Source organism: Fistularia commersonii, chromosome 5 (assembly GCF_037954325.1).
Source record: "Fistularia commersonii isolate RoL2024-O1a breed Wild chromosome 5, RoL_Fcom_v1.0, whole genome shotgun sequence".
NCBI lineage: Eukaryota > Metazoa > Chordata > Actinopteri > Syngnathiformes > Fistulariidae > Fistularia > Fistularia commersonii.
In genome coordinates, this window is record NC_141288.1 from 5,394,524 (window position 1) to 5,415,170 (window position 20,647).

At 40.5% G+C, this 20,647-nt stretch overlaps 2 protein-coding genes across 5 annotated transcripts in view; both read right to left on the reverse strand.

Annotated features, from left to right (window-relative positions):
• Positions 1–12,514, reverse strand: part of creb3l2 (cAMP responsive element binding protein 3-like 2) — a 38,539-nt gene extending 26,025 nt beyond the window's left edge. The window contains exon 1 of one of the 2 annotated variants that reach the window (XM_086146595.1): positions 12,307–12,514. In XM_086146595.1, coding sequence (XP_086002721.1) covers positions 12,307–12,405 — 99 coding nt within the window. In that variant the 5' untranslated portion in view covers positions 12,406–12,514. The remainder of the gene's footprint in view (positions 1–12,306) is intronic. The other variant, XM_086146596.1, reaches the window with a different exon arrangement.
• A 1,860-nt stretch (positions 12,515–14,374) lies between these two features.
• On the reverse strand, positions 14,375–20,432 carry ssbp1 (single-stranded DNA binding protein 1). Of its 3 annotated transcripts, none has more exons than XM_086146604.1 (7): positions 20,374–20,432; positions 19,908–20,005; positions 18,387–18,444; positions 16,843–16,983; positions 15,769–15,856; positions 15,166–15,254; positions 14,375–15,034 (listed from the first exon to the last, which is right to left on the reverse strand). In XM_086146604.1, the coding sequence occupies exons 2-7, from the start codon at positions 19,929–19,931 to the stop codon at positions 14,991–14,993; spliced, it is 444 nt and encodes a 147-aa protein (XP_086002730.1). In that variant the 5' UTR covers positions 19,932–20,005; positions 20,374–20,432; the 3' UTR covers positions 14,375–14,990. The 3 variants fall into 3 exon arrangements, with proteins under 3 accessions (XP_086002730.1, XP_086002732.1, XP_086002731.1); XM_086146606.1 differs by lacking the exon at positions 20,374–20,432 and adding an exon at positions 20,115–20,354; XM_086146605.1 differs by lacking the exon at positions 20,374–20,432 and adding an exon at positions 20,101–20,354.
• Between the last annotated feature and the right edge of the window lie 215 nt (positions 20,433–20,647).

Sequence of the window (20,647 nt, forward strand, 5' to 3'; positions counted from 1 at the left end):
GGCACTTTCTGGACTCATGTTCATTTTCTGCAATAACATTCATGACTCAACTGTCATTCCCTCTCTTAATTAGACGCACATGTGCGCGCATGCGAACTCACGGAAATACACACATTTATTGACACAGACATTACCAAACTCAGACTGACCCAATTTCCGCTCTCTAGCCAAGAAACCTCCAGCCAATTTGCCATAAAAGTCCCTAGAAGTGGAAGGAGAGAGGCGGCCAACCCCAAGGAAATCCTGATGTTTCTCAGCGAATTTGAGTCAGAAAAGTCGGCAACTTTTAAAAACAACCAGAATGATGCAATGGAAGCAGCGATCAACTTCCTGTCACTCAAAGAGCGGATTGTCAGGTTCCCTTCATGTGTCAGAGATCTAAAAAATCATTTGCGTTAATTTTTTCCAACACGATAAAGCGACTGTTTCGTCATTCAAACAAGCCATTAACAGATTTTGCGCGCTTACTTTGAAAACCCTGGGTTGATTTCCTGATTTGCACAGCGGGGGGATTCACTAAGCAAAATATTTTATTTTATTTTATCATCACAATCACAGTTTCAATTAATCTGGATGCGCTATCTCTAGTTATTGGTTTTTTTTTTTTTAGAAATTGATTTTAAGGACATTTTCAGGGTGTGTTGAGTGCTCCCAGGTTTTACTTCAGTTTTTGTTTTGTTTTTTTGCAGGGGGTTTCTTATGGCCCTTCCAAACTGAAAAATATTGCTAAACATAAAAGTTTATGCAATAAATGTACAGGTGATAAGAACCTGGTTCAACTGGCAAAGTCTAAACCTGCCGAAGTGATATGGGAGGAGCTGGTCGATGGACGGGACCGGCAGGAAGTGAGGTGACAAAATGCGGCCTGAGTTCACTCTCCTCCAAAACCATTAGGTCGACTTAGTCAATGGTGAAGGGAAAGAAAAAATAAGGGTGGAAAAGACAACACGTCTGCTGTGTTCTGTATCTCATAGGGGGAGGGGAGTTAAAGGGAGACGTTAATGCTTAGCCACGAACGGAAACTATTAGAAATCAGCTGGAGAGGAAAAAAAAAAAAAAAGGAAAAAACAAAACATCCTGAGTCAAAGGTTAGAACAGTGAGTCAGCGCTGAAGCTTTTTCAATCTGCTGTTTTCTTTTAAAATGTAATTCCACATTCTGAAAAGTAACTTTTAAAAAATGAATCATCAAAATAATAATTATCTACAATGCTGGGGAAAAAGCGGAAGGAACCCAAAGATCAGATCGAACCCCTTTTTCCCGAATCGATCAGAAAGGCATCTAGACTTCGCACAGCAGCAGAGGGGAGGAATCAAAAAACGGCAAGATGTTTTGAAAAGTAAAAAGTGAAATCCGTCTTGGTTTCCAAAGCGAAACTGAGCACCTTGGTTTATCTGAGGATGAACTGTGAGGCCGCAGCTGGAAAGAGTGTGTAGGCCCGTCAGCCGCCCCCCCGCCGACCAAGCCAATGGTTCGCTCCGGCCGGAGTGTATGAGTCAGGAACACCCGGACAGACACAACCTCACATCGAGGGGAAAATGAAAAAACAGACGCACCAGATGACAAATGGCAAAAAAAGCTGTCTCCATCTTGAACCCCGTACACATACACGCCCGTATGCACGCCCACACACACACACACACACATATGCACGTACACACACAGTATCCCTAAAGGTCTCAATGGCAAACACACAAACACATTTTCCAGTCCTGCTGGATCCCACCCATGGATGGGCTGCCCCCCTGCTGATACAGGTTGGACACACACACACACACACACACACACACACACACACACACACACACACACACACACACACACACACACACACACACACACACACACAGATACCAGTAAGATGAGTCCCATGAGAAAAGACATTGAACGCAGCAGCAGTATATTGGCCCCTTCAAGTACAGTCAGAATTCTTGCGTCCTTTATGACAGATTTTATTTTTCACAACTTCAGAGTACTTTTTTTCTGAATTTCTGGCAAAATAATGAATTTTCTTTCATAACCTTTTTTGTAATTTTACGTAACTTCTTGCAAACGGGCTGCAAGGTGTTTAGGGTTTTATGAATCATTTCGCATATTTTGGGCAAATTTCTTGCCTATTTCAGATTTACTTCTCACTTGTGTTAACTGGTCTGATGCCAGTTGAGTCACACATCCTCCAGAGATCCTGAAGTGAGCTTCTGAGAAGAGAAGTGGTGTGAAGTGCGCACGTACGTGTGTGTGTGTGTGAGAGACTTTTTTTGTCCAAACACCTCCGTCCTCTCATCGCTCCTCTGCACTCCATTAAAAACTGGGTCAACTCCCAGGCGTAAGTTTTTCCATTTCTCCAATGTAACAGCGGCTGCGGAGCACTGTGACACACACACACACACACACACAAACTCCCAGCTGGTGAACTCCTTCAACCCTCCTCCTCCTCTCCTTCCAACACAATGAGCTGCTTCTGAACTCTTGAGTTTCACCCCCTTCCAGGCGAGGCCGCGGCAGAAACCTGCGCTTCTCGGTCTTCCTCGGATCACTTGCTCCCGTTGGCCCAATTCCCGGGTCAAAATCCGGGGTGAGCGGCGATGCGGCCGAGCCCCCGGCGAGCTCTGTTATGTCTGGAAAAGGCTGGGTTAACGTGTTTGGGCGTGTTTCTCCATTTAAAAACCTGGTGGAATAATTCCAAGCACGAGCATAAGCTTGAATGTCTCACACACACACACACACACATGCACAACGCATCGAACGCCGGGCATAGAAGAAGCATCACATGGTTTTAGCCTATGGCGCTCATTCCAGATGACATTCCAGGGTGAAAACCTTCGCCTAAAGTGCCGGCCCAGGGTCTGCACCTGGAATTCAAGGCCACAGCTGGAGTTCGAAGAGAAGTAAATGATAGGAAAATCCAACTTTTTTTGTCACTGGCATTGTTTTTATTTTCAGCGTTTCTGTATTTTTCGGATATATCTGTGAGTGTCCTTGAGTGTCGAATAAGGCACCTTAAATATGATAATAATTCATTTAATTATTACATAATAAATAACGAGTATTAATTCAAATGAATCTGGTTTTATCTTGTCATTTTTTATTGTAATTTTAAATCCTTTGGTGATTTTGTAATATTAATATTGTTTAATTGTAACATGTTTAATTTCTTTCATCGTTCAGAATATGCACAACAACCGCTGATGTGCGACAGCTGCCGGCAATGCCATTTATTTATTTTTCCCAGCTTGACGTGCACACGCTGTGCGCTGAAGCTCAGGAGCAAAAATAATATTAACAAAGTAAAATAAATATTTTAATTGGCTATTTAATTTGTAAAGATATATTTACAGTGCTTACTGACACGTGTTTTTGTTTTTTGCAGACACAGCTGACTGTACGCACAATAAAACTATGACAGCATTTTTGGTTTACTACAGATACTCAAATTTGGCCTTTTATTTGATAAAATATGAGGAGGATTAGAATGTGAGTATTTCACTTAACGTAACCTTCAGCCAAGCGTCTTTTAATTTCAAAATGTTTTGGTGGCATGCAATAATAGAATTTTGTTTTCTCCGTAGCAGCTCATTGATTTCAGAAGTGCAACATGTGAAGCATGAAGGGGAAAAAAATGATAAATGCAGTTTAATCTGCATTTTAAATGCCAAAAGGGTTTTGTGGTCCAAATAGCTATTTGAGCATCATGATTTCAAGATTCAAAGTGTTTACTGTGGTGTGTACAGTAAGAAAACGTGTACAATGAAATTCTTTCTTTGCTGTTCACAGTGAAGCCCTACAGTTTGATAATGTGCTAGTAGTGTAGAAACAGGTAAGCTAGTAGAGACGAAGTATTAAATAACAAGCATAACAGAAAAGTTTGGGGTATTCAAACTGAAATTAAATGAAAGTGCAGGTTAGCTGTAAATGGTTAAGCATGACACTGTTTGTGCCAGATGAAAAATGCAAGAGAAGTGAACAATCTGGTGCATCTGATGTCTAGAGGTACTGTTATGATTGTTTATTTCTGTCAGTTATTTGGGAGTCTAATGGTAGTTGGCTTGAACCAGCTCCTACTCTAGAGCTTTCATGGGAACTCAAGTGACAAACATGCTTGGTGGGACTCCTGAGCCACGCCATTTTTAAAAATGAGTGTGTTATTTTTTGCAATTTGTGAAAAAAAAAAAAAAAAAAAAAAAAATCTATAAATGCATCGACAAAGCGGTCCGAGCTGTACGACATAAATCAACATTTTGCCCAAATAACTCCAGCCTTAGCTAACGGAAGGGGGTTGTCACATGGTGAAGCAGTGCAGGGAGAAGATTAAACCAATCAAACCCATTTGATAGTATAGTACATGCTTATTTCGGCAATGCAGGCTGGGCCGTGTCGTCTTCCTCTACTTGGCAGTTGTTTGGTTTGCTTAAGGGACACGTCACAACGGATCCTACTACTCAGCAGTTACCCAATTGCTACTAAAAAGATTGGAGAGGACTTCAAGAAACCAACCTGGAACTGAAAAGTTGGCCAGGTCAGGGTTATTGATCAGTCAAGTTTTCACCAACCCCCATTACACCCCAAGGAAAAGAAGGCAGGAGGAAACTTGTCAGCTCAGCCAGGAGGAGGAGGCGGAGCCAGGGGTGAAAGGTCGACCACATGGTGGGGCGACGGGGTTCCGGGCAACAAAATCCAGGATATGAGCTGAAGCGGCTCCATAAAAAAAAAAAAACATCAAAGCTGAGCGTCTTAATAAGCAGCTTAGAGGTTTTTAAGACTGAAAATAAACAACCTTCTCCCCAAGCAGCATGATGGAGAAAAAATGTCCACTAGGCAGTTTGAACAATATACAAGAAAAAAAAAAAAAAGAGGACTTTAATTTCACAAACTAAAGAGCTGAGGAATTAAAACGAAATGATAAAGGTTGAAAAAAAAAAAATGCTTCTGGTACAAAAAAAAAGTTGCTGTTGTACCAAATTCCCTCAGGGCTAATTTTAGGGTGGTGTGTTTAAACTAATAAGAGGGATGTTAAACACAGATCCTGCAAACCACACACACAGTCATATTTTAAGCCATTCATGCATTCACTAAAAGAAAGATCCCGAGGGAAATGGGGGCGAAAGGACAGAGGACGAGACAGACAGGCGGCTAAACTTAGCTCCTGCGGATTCTCCATAATGATCACTCTTAACGCTAAACACCACCTTCGCTGCGCCTGTGAGCTGAGAGCCGCAGGACATTGATGCAGAGGTGGTGGTGGTGGGGGGGGGGGGGGTTAGGAGGTTGCATCAGATCCGACATCCAATCAAGGAGCCCGATGTGGACACCATGTGATGGAGTGGGTCGCTTCCAGAGCCGCCAGATGTGGTTGGGTTCTATTCTCCTCTCGGTGCAAAGAAAAAAATAAAAAACTTTGGAAGTCATGCACGATACTTGATCTGGATGATGCATGCAAAGAGAAAAGAAAATCTGCATGGAAGATCACATGACCGACGGATGTTAGGAAGTAATCGAAAGAGTTGTCTGTTGGTGTCAAAACAAACACACGCCATGAGTGTCAGTTGAGAGTTGCCGGCTCCACATGGGATGACACAGCGCTATGGAAGCAGTGCACAGAAGGGGGGGAGAAGTTGGCGAAGAGCTAGCAAAGTTGGCGAAGAGCTAACAAAGTTGGTGAGGCTAGCAAAATTGATAAGGAGCTAGCGAAGTTGGCGAAGAGCTAGCAAAGTTGTTGAAGAGCTAGCAAAGTTGTCGAAGAGCTAGCGAAGTTCGTGAAGAGCTGGCCAAGTTGGTGAAGAGCTAGCCAAGTTGGTGAAGAGCTAGGCAAGTTGGTGAAGAGGAGGCGAAGTTGGTGAAGAGGTTGTGAAATTGGTGAACCACAAGCAATAGCAGTAGACAGTTTGGTTTAAGAGGAAAATAAATTTGTTTTTACAAACACATACATATACATACACACACTACTCATCTTGGTTAAGAACCAGCACATTTCAGATTTGCAGAGCAATGTGTTCATAGCGTAGTTTGATTCCCAGCTCCCCTTGTCTGCATGGTGAAGTGCCCTTGGGCATGACTCTGTACCCCAAGTGCTGATGGCAGGGTTAGCTCCTTGCTGATGTGTGTGACAACTAGTGAATGCTATCTAGCGTAAAGCGCTTTGAACCCACAAGGTGTGAAGAGCTCATTTACCCAGGAGTTGATGCAGGCGCACCCTGTGGCTGAATCCTGACGCATTTCTCCTCTGGTAACACCAGTAGGTTGTACAAAAGTGAAAGGAGGCCCGGCCCACGACTCTGTATCCGGTTCGATTACACATCAGCAGATCAAACATTTATTTGTTTATTTCTCTTCACACCGCCACCACTTTGTGAAAAGTGCCTTGCTAATGATGAGCTAATGCTAAACTAACACAGACTGGCTGTGTGAGGACAAATCTACTGCAGGAAAGGACCAAAACTATATAAATAATATCAAAGCAAAAATAAAGAACATCATGTGGTCAGATGCTGCATCACACACCTGCAGCAATAACACGCTCCTCCAGCGATAACACACACCTGCAGCAATAACACACTTCTGAAGCAATTACTCACATGGAGAGCAATAAGACTGTTTTGTTATCATCCAGAGGCACATTCCTCTGTGCTCCTTACACACACACACACAAACACACACACGCACACACGCACAACAGTGACCTTTAACCTTCAGTAAAATGTTTCAATGCCAAATGACCTCATTGTTTATTTTTTGTGCATATAAAGCAGGGTGGCATGAACAGTGGGTGTGTGTGTGTGTGTGCACGCGCACACGAATGCACAGTGCGGCCCTGGATGCCTAGGTCCCTCAGCAGACTGACACTCATGTTACAGCAGACACTCGGACCATTGAGAACGAGGCCACCAGCAAGCAGGATGCCCTGCTCCGTCGGAGAACAGGCTCCGTACTGTCAGCGTTAAGCCGCCGACCCTCCGCCCGGCCCACGCACGCCAACGCAGCTCCGTCCATCGCCACAGCGTCTGTCAGAGACATCTACTCAAGAATCGTACAAGTGGCAGCTGAGACTTCGGAGGCAGAAGTGAGGAGCTGCTGGCCGGTGGAGCATGTTATGCAAGTACGCACATTCATGGAAACCCTGGACGACCAGCAGTGAATTTACAGCCTGCCAGCAAAAAGACACGTGCCCATATCAGAGATATCATGTTCATACACACACACACACACACACACATAATTACAACGTGATGATTAGTTCATCAAAAGCTGCTGCTGTGTTATCTGCCTGCACTCACACCTTTATTCATCCTTTGTTATAAAGAAAAAAAAAATTATTTTTAGCCCCTGTTTTAAATTTAAATTAAATTTTAATCTCACATTTTTTATTATGTATTTCATTGATTATAAAATGCATATATGTACAAGTTTGTTCATTATTTCCCAAACTATTTTTCCATTTTTTTTCTTGCTTTTAGTTGCCAATTAATAAAAAAAAAATCAAGTCTTAAAATACATTTTATTTTATCTTTTATTCACATATTAGGCCAACCCTTTTTAGTCTTAAAACTTTTCTAAAATTTAAATCATATCTTTTTATATACTATGATATTACGATGCTCTATCTTGTTAACAAACTGCAGGTCATTATAAAATAATAAAAAAATGTTTCCAGAAAATGATAAATCAGACATGAAGTTGATTGGAAAACAAAATTTGAAAAGATATTGAAAAATAATTAGCTATACATTTAAATATATATATACACACACACATACATACATATGCACACGCACGAACACACACACACACACACATATATATACATATATATTACATACATACATATATTCTCTACAAACAAAATTGAAAAAAAAATTGTAAAGAATTTGAACTAATTAGTACTTCTAAAGAATTAATTGTTTATAAAATTAATCCAATTAAAAAAAAAATGCGAAAAAATAGCTATTTTCCAGGTAAAATTTTTTTATATTTTTTTTTTTCAATTTTGTTTTTTAACCTTCAGTAGTGCACCATTTATCAATACACCCCTCAACAACTGTTTTATGACTATAAAAAACTGCTTATTATGTAGAAATGTCTCTTGTCCACCTTGGCTAACCAAGTGTGGCTCCAAACACCATGTTGATCAGTGACAAATAACAGGAATTCCCAGCAATGAAAATTTGCAGTGTTGCCCGGAGCCTGTGAGTCAGGGGTACCGCTCATAGTTAGCGGACTGAAAGTGGCGGACAAATCCTTTTCCTTCGCTGTAAACAGACCTGCTAGCTTCGGAATCGCCTGACCTTTCTTAACAATGTCCAGCTTTTCTTCAAAAGTACCTCTTGAAAATGGCTTTGACAATAGATCTGCAACCACATAAATTTCTTCTCTTCCTTCAACTATCATGAAGGAAGGAATTAGCTATTATATCAATCCAACTATTTGTGTTCAAGAGGTTCTCTACGGATGCGGCCTGCTAGAAGGCCTTGGTATTGCAATTGAAATCTGATTGGTTGAAGCAACAGTTTCATTGACACTTATTTTTTTGCTAGCGCATCTGTGAATATGATTCTGCAGGCCTCCAGGCAGATTTCTCAGACTTTGGCTGATATGGCTGAAATGTGATTCGTTAAATGCTTAGATATGAAAATATGTGTCTGGAAGCAGCACAGCCAGAGGAAAAAGCTGTTAGAAGGACGCGGAAAGACCATTTGGAATTATTCAAGTATTCATGCATAAATATAATTAAAATCAGTCTGTGATTCAGATATTTTTTAGGCCAGCAGAGAAGGCCTTGCAAGCCCTGACAGCCCACGACTTACTGTACGTATATACATTTAGATAATTTTTTGTTTGTTTGTTTTAAATCAAAGATTTATAGTAGTGATTAGTACAATCACTCACTTGTGTTTTGAGACACTGTTCAAATGCTGCTTGTCCTAATTTCAAAACCTGACAAACCTGACCATTACAAAAGCCTTCACTATCAAAATGGGAGTAACCTTGTGTGTTGTGGTGAGGATGACACATAAACACACACATACATGTAGCACACGCACGCACACACACACACACACACACACACGAAGCTTTACATTGTTGCGAGGAATCCTATAGACAGACATGAGGAGGGACAGCGATCTGAACTAGCGAGGAACAGACACTCCTACGATTAAAATACTACAGGCTTGTTGGGATTTTTAAATCAATGCATTCCCTGCCCTCACACACACAAACACACACACACTAATCACGCTTTGCTTTTTATCTAGTACAAACCAGACTAACAGGACTATTTAGAGCTTTTAAAAATTGGCCTTTATGTGTTGACACCATTTGCTTCATATAGACTGTAAATCAATCAATCAGTCAACCTACATTAGCCTCAAAGGTGTATCGAAGCAGTTCAACATAAACAAAAAAAATGGCTTTTGCATTATGGACCTGAAATACATTCATTTTAGATTTTTTTTTTAAGAAGGAAGAAAAATATTCAACTAAAATCAATCATAAAATGTTAACTAAATATTTAAATAAATATTTCTATTTTTAAAATGTTTGTTCAAAAATTCTAACTGAAAATCTATGAGAATTTGTGGGAAAATTTTACAGAAATTCAGAGCAAAAATATATAAAATTCACGGCTCATTATAACCAATCTTTTTTCTCATAAAATCTGATCCTCCCTCTTACATGGCTGTTTTATTTTAACTTTTTTGAATTAATTTTCAACTATTGAGTGTAGCAGTCGAATGCATGTTTTAGTATTGATACCTTCCACTGGGGGGCGCATGGAGCTCCCGCCGAGAAAAGTATCGGCGGCAGACTCAACCGCTGCCTTCTTTCTCAGTTATACAATAGCAAATCCACAACACGTTTGCGTTGCGTTCAGGTGCAAAAATCAAACCCGCCGCTGACCCTGTTCACAAAACAAACTGACTCTCTGTGGGGCGTTCAGAGTTGGCAGGAGACCTGAAAAGGTTTTCACCGAAGATTGAGTTCAGCTCAGGTTCCCTTGGCAGGAATTGTAGCCCCAGGACTCATTTAATTGACAGGTCCCAGCGACGCAAGTCTTTACCTGCACAGAGGCTTTTCCTTTTTGTTTTTAAGTCAATCCTTGTGTGAGTGTGCGTCTGTGTGCGAATACAATTTCGGCCTGACTCTCATCCTGCAAGGCAGCTGGAGTTTTGCCCGTAAACCCGCCGTTGCCGCCCCTCCTGGAAGCAACATGGCCGCTCCTCGCACTCCAAGTTACATAACCGACAGGCGAAAGGCCTCTGGGAGAGGAGTAAGTGTCCGTGAGGAGAAGGAGGTGGTGCATTTGCTGTAAATCTATCCAACTTCCAAAACCCCCTTGGGCTGACAGATTTTTCAGATTTTTTTTTTTCGTTGATCATTTAATTTTCCTTTTTTATTTTCCTTTTTCTTGTTCATCATTTAATTTTCCTTATAAACATTATTTTCAGCCATTTTATGTCTTTATTATGTTAAAAAATAGAGAAACATTAAAAATAAATCACATTTATTCTAGCTTGAAGGAGAAAAATCATATTCAATTTGATCTAAAAATCGTTTTAAATTTTGTGTAAATGAAAATGAGATGACGCTTAAATTAAAAAAAAAAAAAAAAAAAGCTAAACCTGACTGAGCAATTTCCACAATATCCCAAGGAAACGCTTTACAAATGGCTCCATCGATACGTAGAAATAAAAACAAAACCTCTACAACCTTTTTTATTTACCACATTTTTTAATCGCACACAAACATGTCACCACCCCAAAACTAATCTGGGTTCCAAAGACACCCAGATGTTGCCATTTTTCGGCGCCCCTTCCAAAAAAATTAATCTCACAACTGCGAAACTGAGAGGTGGCGGCCCTCATCTGACAGGCGGCTGTGCGATTGTCTCCCGGGGCAACGGGCAGGAAGTAGAGGCCCGAGGATAGCGGAGATACTTTTCCAGTTCACTTCAGGAGAAAGGGTCCAAATGGGTGTTTTAAGATGCAAATCAGCCAAGATGGTCGCCCCTCCCAGGCATGCCGGGTGCTGCCCAATTTCGATTTCATCTTACGAAGAGAAAATATTTCCATCGGATGCACTAACTAAGTGACTTTGTGTATTTATTTCTGCTGCTTGATGTAGATTCAAAGCTCAACCAAAAATAATGTTTTTATTTCACCAAAGTTTGGGCTATTTTTTGTCGGCAAACTTTTTGGTAGGCTTTTGTTTATTTTCCATTTTTTTTATTCTTTAAAATTTTTTAAATCAAATTTCTTGCCCATTTTTACCTAACTCCTTCTCGGGCTGACCGTTTTGGTGGATTTTGCCCATTTTCCCTTATATATTATATATAAGGGAAAATGTATTTCCCTTACTATTATATATAATTTTTTTTTTTTTACAAAATATCTTGCTCATTTTTCCTTAATTCTATTTGGGCAGGACTTTTGGGTAGATTTTTGATTATGTTCCTTTTTTTCTTTAAAATGCTTTTTTTTTTAATTTGCCCATTTTACCTGATTATTCTCCTTTTTTTCCCCATCAATATCATCATATATGTAACTTTGTGTGTGGGAGATTTTTTTCGTGGGTAAATTTGCTCCAGGGGAAAACAAAAAGGGTTACAAGAGGAACAAAGGGACTATGTAGATTTGATCATCTTTGAGTTCCAGTTCCAACCTGAATACAGGAAATTCTTTTCCACCCTCCATAATCAATATTTCACCAATATGAATCAGCTGCCAACAACCAGTTTACAGAAAATGCAAAGAATTCATTTCTAGACAAGCTCGTTTTGACCTGACGAAAACCTTTAAACATGACCTAATATACAAAGCTTGTCACTTGAGCAACAACAACAAATCTCTCTCTCTCACAAACACACACACAGCAGAATTGGGATATGTCAAATTTCTGAGTTTCATAACAGAGAGGGGGGAAAAAAATCTAGATATCCTGATAATATTTCTAGATTAAACCTCCCTTTTCATTATTTCATGCACTGGATAAACTGATCCATGATAAAACAGTCATCAGTTTTTCCCAGCAAAGTTCGATATTATTTATTCAAATAAGAAGGAGTTAAGATAAAAACAAAAGTTGCTGAACAGGAGCACAAAGCGGCTGCATCCTGGACCCCAGGGTTCAACTTTATGAACGGAGAGCAGGGTGCACACGCACGCACACACGCACGAACTTGCACGCACACAAATCTCCTACCAATTATGGCCTCATTAAAACAATACGCGTGTTTTGAGCTGCGACTCTCGCGGCTGCACGATCGACTTCGATCACTCCAATAAAGGATCGATCGATCGATCGGGTCACTCACCGTGGTGTACAACGCGCAGTCCATCTCCCCGGCCTCGGACAGCTCGCTCAGGTTCCGGTCCCAGTGCAGGAAGGCTTCACCTCCGTCCAGGATCTCCATGATCGAATTGGAGAACTCCTTGGAGTCCTGCAGGAGTTGCTGGTGGTTGGTTGGTGGAGTCGATTCCGAGGAGGAAAAGTTCGCAAAAAAAAAACAAAAAAAAAAAAAAAAACAGGAAGTGAAATGAAAGAAATAAATAAAAAAATTACAAAAAAAAAATGTGTGGGGAAAAAAAAATCGTGTGTGTCAGGTGGAGCTGCGGAGGTCGGATTCGGGATGTTTGTTTATCATCTCCGCTTGAGGATCCACAGGGTTCTCCTGCTCTTCTGTCCTCCTTCCTCCTCCTGCTACTCCTCTTCCTCGCAGACCAGACATTCAGGAATGTGGGCGGAGTCTTTCCCTCTCTCTCCCTCTCTCATTATCTCGTTTTCTCTCGTAAGCGTGCAGAAATATTAATACTTTGCAAATAAACTACTCGGAAGAATCTGATGCAATAATGTTTTCGATTAAAATTAACTTTACACAAAGCGACTGCGACGGCAGGTAATAACTTGGTCGTGAGTTCCAGCTGTTGTTGTAGCTGCATCAATCGCCCGAATCGAGATGCTTCCGGTAAGAAAAAGGGTTTTAAAATAAACGCCCCGTGACTACATAGAGGAAAAAGTTATAACAAGTAGCTTTTTTTTATATATCGCCAAGATATCATCTTGATTTTCTTTCTCTCTTCCACTCTCTTATCTGCATCGGTAGGTTTCAATGACTGACAGCGTCGAAAAACTACAGATGGAAAAATAAAAAGTATAAAGGCATATTTGTAATATAAATATACTAATAGCTAGCAAGCTATTAGCATATTAAGCTAACAGCTACGCAATTTAAGTTGTTAACGATCAAGTTTTTAGTACGTACATACTTTTACCAGAGTAACAAAATAATTAAAACGGAAAAAGCTGGAACTAACAAAAAACACGGAATTATCCATCAATTTTCTGCTGCCTATCCTGCTCAACCACAACCTTATCGCAACCAGATAAACCTTGGTTATAAAAAAATAAATTAAAAAAAAAAAGAGCTAAATTATCACTTTATTTTGAAGCTCATTCGCAAGTTTCCGGTATTTTCTTAGCTAATTATATTACCTTGTTACTCCAGCTGCCGTTCGGTTCCTGCCTTCGAGGCCGGTGGACCAATCAGATTATCGCTTTTAAAGCCACATCGCTTTGTGAGTGTGAGAAAATGTAGAATGACAAGAGGCGAAGCCAATCAGACGCGAGTGCGGGACCAATCACTTTCGGCCAAGACTGTCTATAATTAAATCCCGCCTCCATGAGGACAGCCAATAAGTGCTGACTATGCGATGACTATCATAACAAAACATTTGTAATAATACTCATTACTGCTCTCCATGATAGTATTAGTACCTTTTCAGTGTCTTTTTTTGTTAATCTTAAACTTGAACTTCCTATTACTCACTAGACTTTATTTTCTCAGCTGTTTCCTTAGAAAATGGTTTCTCACCTTGAGTTTAGTCTTCTTCAATTCAGGAAGGAACTGAAGTGATGATGTGATAGAATTGACCACAGTGACAAAACATGCACATAAGGAGCAGGTTAAACTTGTAATGTGTTTTTACTGCAAAGAGAACAAGGTGGAAGTAGTAAAAATTTGTTTCAGTAAGCTCCAATTTTTAGTGGTTTAAAAAAAAAAACTCTTTCAATAAGGGCATTTAAACTGAATAGACATCTTGTATTTCTTTTTTTTAAAGAAATGATAAAAAGCTCCTTTTGTCCAATTCTGAACCAAAGTACAAACGGAAAACATCAACATTGCAGGAAATTCCTTCGAGGTCGGAAACCAGAAGGCATGAGGAAGAAAGAGTGCCTTGCCTCTTGTTAGATAGTTTAGCACAATCAATTGTGATCTCTATAATCTGTAGCTGGTCGGTATCAAGTCGCCCTTTATTTGTAAACGCTCAAAAATCCTCATGTGTTTGTGTTGCTACTGGAGCCTATGCCACCATGCGACTCAGTCAACCTTTATTGCAGTTTTTATTACAAAAAAAATACATGATTTTGAAAAATGAAGAATCACCAATGACGTTGATTCTTACGAATTACCCACTTCCTGCTATTTAGTCATGTCCGAACCCCAGAGAGCAAGACGAAAAATTATGCTTTTGGGATTGGAGTCAGGCTAATTGGGCTGACAGACGGCAAACGTGAGAATTTTCCTGAATAATGAAAAAAAAAGGTGCTGCTGTGTTCTTTTATAAAATGCTAACACCACAGGGCATTCTTCGAAAAAAAAAAAAAAATGATCAGGACATCTTGGAGCCTTGCAATTTCGGTCCCTCCTTTTTCCTCCAACAATGTAACAAAGAAAACTTGAAAAAAAAAAAACACAAATTACAGGTATATTTGTACCAGAAATGTACATAACAGCCAAAATACGTATATACATGTATATATACTGTCTGCCACTCTAGAAGACCCATTAGTGTCCACCAGTAGGAGGCGCCAAAGTCAAACACCCTGCAGAATTTTCTGTCTGGGCTCCAAACAATCCTTCAAAAGGTGGGACTCAAGTCTTGTCGTCGTAGAAACAGGAGAAAAAAGTGCCGGAGAAGTCTGAAGGGGACGGCGGCTTCATGTTCTGTCTCGAATGTTGTCGCTCAGGAAGATGATGTTGTCTAGAACGCACAAAGACACGCATGCAGTGCTATGTGTTGAAGTGTGTCAGGCTGCAAGAAGCCGTGTGTGTGTGTGTGTGTGTGTGTGTGTGTGTGTGTGTGTGTGTGTGTGGTTGAATGTTTTCTCTCACCTGCGATGATGGTGGTGGCCTGGCGTCGGACTTGGTTCTTGTCCACATACTCGCCATAATCCAGCTTCCCCTCCACGAGCACTCTGGACCTGCGAGATAAGATCCATGGTCAACTTAACCAACCATCTCCACCACTGGTGAATTAGGCTATCATTCAAGGGGTTTTAAAAGTGATTTCAATTCTAAGGAATAACAAAAAAAATTACTAAATTAATAATCGAATGTTCCAAAATGAATTTTGATTTTTTTTTTGTAAGCAGTTTTCGAGAAAGAATTTCTTGCAAAATTTTAATTTCCCTCCCATATGTATCAATGTCATAAATGTTTCTAATTATTTCTGATTATGTTTTGGGTCATTTTAGACTAACTTGTGGTACAAATATTTAAAACTATCCTTTTAAAGTTTTAGATTAATTTTGGTAATTTGCATAAAATATAGGAAGTAAATATTTATGAAAAACCCTTATAATTTTCTGGGCAAATGTGATAAATGATGTATGATTTCTGTTTACATGTGTTTGTGCCGCACACACACACACAGACACACACGTCATGTTATCATAGCCAGTCATCAAACAACATCCCTCCTTGAGAGCTCCATACCCTTTCTTGACGTACTGGTAGGCAACGTCCCTCAGACCGGGTTTGAAAATAGACACGCGATGCCAAGTGGTCTTCTGGCTGATGTCGCCTGCAGGGGGGAAGGAGGGAGAGGAAGGGGCAAACATGGCGGTCAACCACTCATCAACTGTCAGGACTAGAGACTGAGGTGCGAGACATGAAGCCACACTGACTGCTAATTTTAAAATTTCCTGGAACACAGGGGGGGGAGGGGACAGAGCACAAATGTGACTGGTGGTTGTAAACTGATCTGGCCTTTGTGTCTCGGTGGAGACAGAGAGCAGGAGTTGGTGTCGGTCGCCTGAATGATGATTCTAGTGCCTTTTTACTTTCACACGCACTTTAAGCATAGTTGTGGAACACAAACCCCTTCTGTTAGGATGGGATTTTGGCAACATTTGGGTGAAATGACACCCTCTGGTGGCACTAAGTCGTCATTACAAGTACCTGGGTAAATACGTTTTGAATACACAATATTAAATGACAGGCTTGACAACAGTACTAATCTCAACTTTCATCAATCTATTTATCTGACAACCTGACATTCTTTTGATGATGAGTTTGCGAGAGGGATTAACTTTGACTAGCTCTTAGCACCTTAATCGAATTTCTCGATCAAACTCAAATTTGCAATACAATTTGTAACATTATGATGTGGTTTGATAATTCACACAAGCTCCTAGCACATAAACCATTTTTAAGAATTCATCAACGGATAAAGAGAAACTATAAATCCCTCCTCCTTCGAGATAATAACAAACAGTTGATTGTGAATTTGTGTATGACAATGAAAAGGTTATAAACACCTGCATGTGGGCTTTATTTAGCACGTCGCTAACCTACAGTGCAATGGCGACCGACACAGTTGTATCGGAACTTCCTTTCTCTAAGTTTTTTTTTGGAATATGTTTTTTTTTCTCCCACATTTTAAGACATCTTATTTATTCTGAACATATTTATGGTTGGTGGTGGGGGGGTCTCCAAGATCACAATGGAAATGGAGAAAAAAATCCTCAGCTTCACCCCAGGCACTGCTTGCCTCCTCTGACGTCGTACCTGTCGCGCTCATCTCGCCGTCTCCGGAGCGCCACATCTCATTGGTCGCCAGCGAGAAGATGGTGACGGGGTTGCGGCCCTCCACCTGTCTCATCACGGGGTCCTGGCCGACTCTGCCCAGCAGTTGCACCCGGTTTATCGCTGCGTGAAAAACACCAGCCATCAGCAGAGCCAAGGGGGGGAAAAAAGAGAGAGAAAAAAAAAAATCAACGGGACTGTTTTCATCGTCAATTCGTTCCTGATACAGTACCTTCCCTGGGCTGGGAAATCACTTCTTCAAATGAACAGAAACAAACAAAATCAGTATGTGCGCAATGTGTGCTGAAATATGAGTGCGAAATTAACAAAAACTTGCCAAGAAATTCATGGAAAAAAAAAAACAATATCTCGGAAATTCATTGAAAAAGAGCCTTGAATAAAAAGGGGTTAAAATATTCCTGGAAAAAAAAAAAAAAAAAAAACATAACAGCAAATCAGGAACCATTTTTGTTTGCACAACCTTATTTTGAAATTCAAGTTTATCTCTTTTAACATTATATTCTAATGCTTTAAGCTGGTTTTTGGAGAGAATAAAAAAGTGGAATGAGTGGAATGAATTTGTTGAATTTGATGGGGAAATAAATAAAAGTATTAAAAAAGCTAATTGGATTAGCTGAGAAAAAAAAGAGAAGCAAATGTATAGAAGCCACGATTAATTTAGCAAATGATTTGAAAAACAAATTCCAAGCGGTTAACCAGCCAGTGATCTGTATGTGGATGGTAAAAGCATCACACTTCAAATGCTCAGTTACATCACATAGAGGTTTCATCGGTTCCAAACAGCTATAACTGTGTAACGAGAAATAACTAGTTGTGACGTTGGACTGCGATTCTTTTATTTGTAATCTCGTATGTTGTTTGTTTTCATCTCGTGCTTTATTTTTCATTGTGGGATGATGGCACAGGTCTAGGTTTATCTCGTCTGTTGTCCTCGTCTGTTTTGTCTTTCAAGAGTTTGATTCAAAACAAAACAATGAGGAAAAGGGGGCTAAAATACTGCAGACATGACTGTAAAAATTTCCAGGGTCACCCAATCACAGAGGAGGAGGGGTGGGACAAAAACCTCAGCAACCATAGATATAAAGAACATCTACGACAGCGGGAGGGCTCTTGAGCCTGACTATGTTTTCTCTCTGGGCGCCTTTCTTTATTTCTCCCAGACTAGGGTACTTTTATGGCGACATTCTTGCTTCCAGCAAATATCGTATCACAGCAACTGCGGCGTCTCGGGTGAAATAGAGGCCGAGGACGCATTCCTCCTGACCTCGACTCCCAACGGGAGGTTTCTGGAGGAGTGAGAATTTTAGCAGGAGAACATCCCCCCCCCGGCCAACAGGGACTCTTGAAAAGGAAATTATTCCCCTAGAATTGTAGTTAATAATTAAAGATGAGGCTCTTATTAGAGCATCACAATGACAAAAAAAGTCAAAACACAACAATTCAGCTGTAATCAGAGTACTGTGAAGTAACTAGTGAAAAAAAAAAAGGGGGGCGGGGTCACTCACATCTCTCCAGGATGAGGTTGGCATCGGTGCTGCGGTTCCGCACCACCTGCCTGATGATCTGGAAGAGCGTGGAGGTTCAGAGCATCAACACAAAACAGCTTACAAGGCCATGCAAGATGTATATATTCCTTCTTTCACATTAATTATTTAAAGGAGCCATCGGGATATATTTCCCATTTAAGTAACCTTACAAAAAGTCAATGCAACAACAGAAAAAAAAGGATCTCATACATCTTACAGTGGAACCTTGACTTACAAGAGCATCAACTTAGGAATATTTGAATTACAAAGAGTCTCTCAATTGATTTATTTGCTTTATGATGCAAGTAAGTCAAGATCTGAGTTACAGGCTAGTGGGGTGAGCGTTGACACCAACGGTTTAAGACTAGGTAGCCCATCGAAAATTATGGAAAAAACATGAGCAAGTTTTGCGTGAAATCGACTTATCCATAAAGAAATGGAGATGTTGTGCTGATGAGATAGTGCGACCAAGACCATCACCTGTGAGTAGGCGTTATACCTTTATGGGGACTTGGTACAAAAGACAGCAACTGACTAGGCATTGGAAGTCATTCAAAGCCAATCAGGGATGGTTTGATGATTTTAAAAAGAGGACTGGCATTCACTCTGTCTCCAATTAAGTTTAGCAATAAAGTGTAGTGTCAGGGGTGCTATGCGATAGAATACTATCAGCCAGAATGAAAGGAAAGGTGTACAAGACAGTGGTGAGACCAGCTATGCTATATGGCCTGGAAACAGTTACAATGACAAAAAGACAGTAGGCAGAGCTAGAGGTTGCAGATATGAAGACGTTGAGGTTCTCTTTGGGAGTGACCAGGATGGATAGGATCAGGGATGAGTCCAAGAGGAACAGTTAGATATTTATGTTAGATATTTTGGAGAGGTCATGTACAGAGGAGGGATAGAGAATATATTGGTAGACGGATGCTGGAATTGGAGTTGTCAGGCAGGAGGTCTTGAGAAAGATCAAAGGGAAGATTTATGGATGTAGTGAGAGAAGATATGAAGGTAGTTGGTGTGAGAGAGGAGGATACAGAGAATATGGTTAGATTGGAGAAGGTTGATTCACTGTGATGACCCCTGAAGGGAAAAGCCAAAAGGAGAAGATAAAGTGTAGCATAGTGTTTGTCCTATTTTCTAAGTGCTTACACTTAATAACACTGTATCATAATTTTCTCTAAATTATTTAATATATATGGAGTTCAGTTTTTTATTAAAAAAGGAACAAAAACGGATAAATAACGTTTCCATTCAGTTCAACAGGGGAAATTGAATTTGATACACGAGCAAATTGAGTTGCGAGCTCGGTGAGAGAATAACACTCGTAAGTCGAGGTAACACTTTTACTAACAAACATGAGTTATCGAACAGGCAGGCATGGCCTCCTCTGGGGGGGGGGGGGGGGGGGGGGGGGGGGCGTGAGCTAGAAAAGGTCGTCTCCCACGTCACTTTACAAAATTAAATACATAAGTTAGGATTAATACGGGTTTTTTCGCTCACCTGCACTGATACGTTTCTCAACATGCTTGACGAGGCTCGAAACTACCCAACCGACCGCCACACTACGGCTGTGGACTTCCGGGAGGGGAAAAATTAATCTGTGTAAGGGGGGGAGAGGAGAAGTCCGTCATTTATGCAAATGTCTTCCTTCATACTAATGTCTAACATTTCAGAAACCAGGTCGGATATTGACATAGGGCGATTTACGCTGGTTTGAGTTCAGTTTGACCACCAAATAAAAGCAGGCCGACAGGAACTCAAAGTCAAAGAGGCATTTGGTCCATAGCAATGGTGGCGCCCGGGATCTCCCGCCAATGACTTCGCATGAAAAAAAAAAAAGGTTTCCGACAAACATATTTTTGATTTGTATGCCGTAGTTAATAAATAAACATATCTTTTCCATGTTGGGAGAGAACTCGATCATGTTAACAGCTCATAGGAGATAATGAGCTGGTTAACAACTTACCACCTGCAAGACGACAACCTCCCGCTACTTCCGGTCCGCCTCCGAAATCAGTCCGACCGGAAACACGCATTAGGAGGTGAAAGGTTCTGGTTTGCACGTTTTAATTAAAAAAAAGGAGAAAATATACTGTTATTCGTGATTTTGATTTTAACTGTGCACAAAAAATACACACGTTTAATTAAAAGCAATTAACGTTGTTTTCAACTTAATCGTTACTTTCTGAATACAGATTACATCTTTTATTATCTCTGCCATTCACTGTGCATAGTGTGAT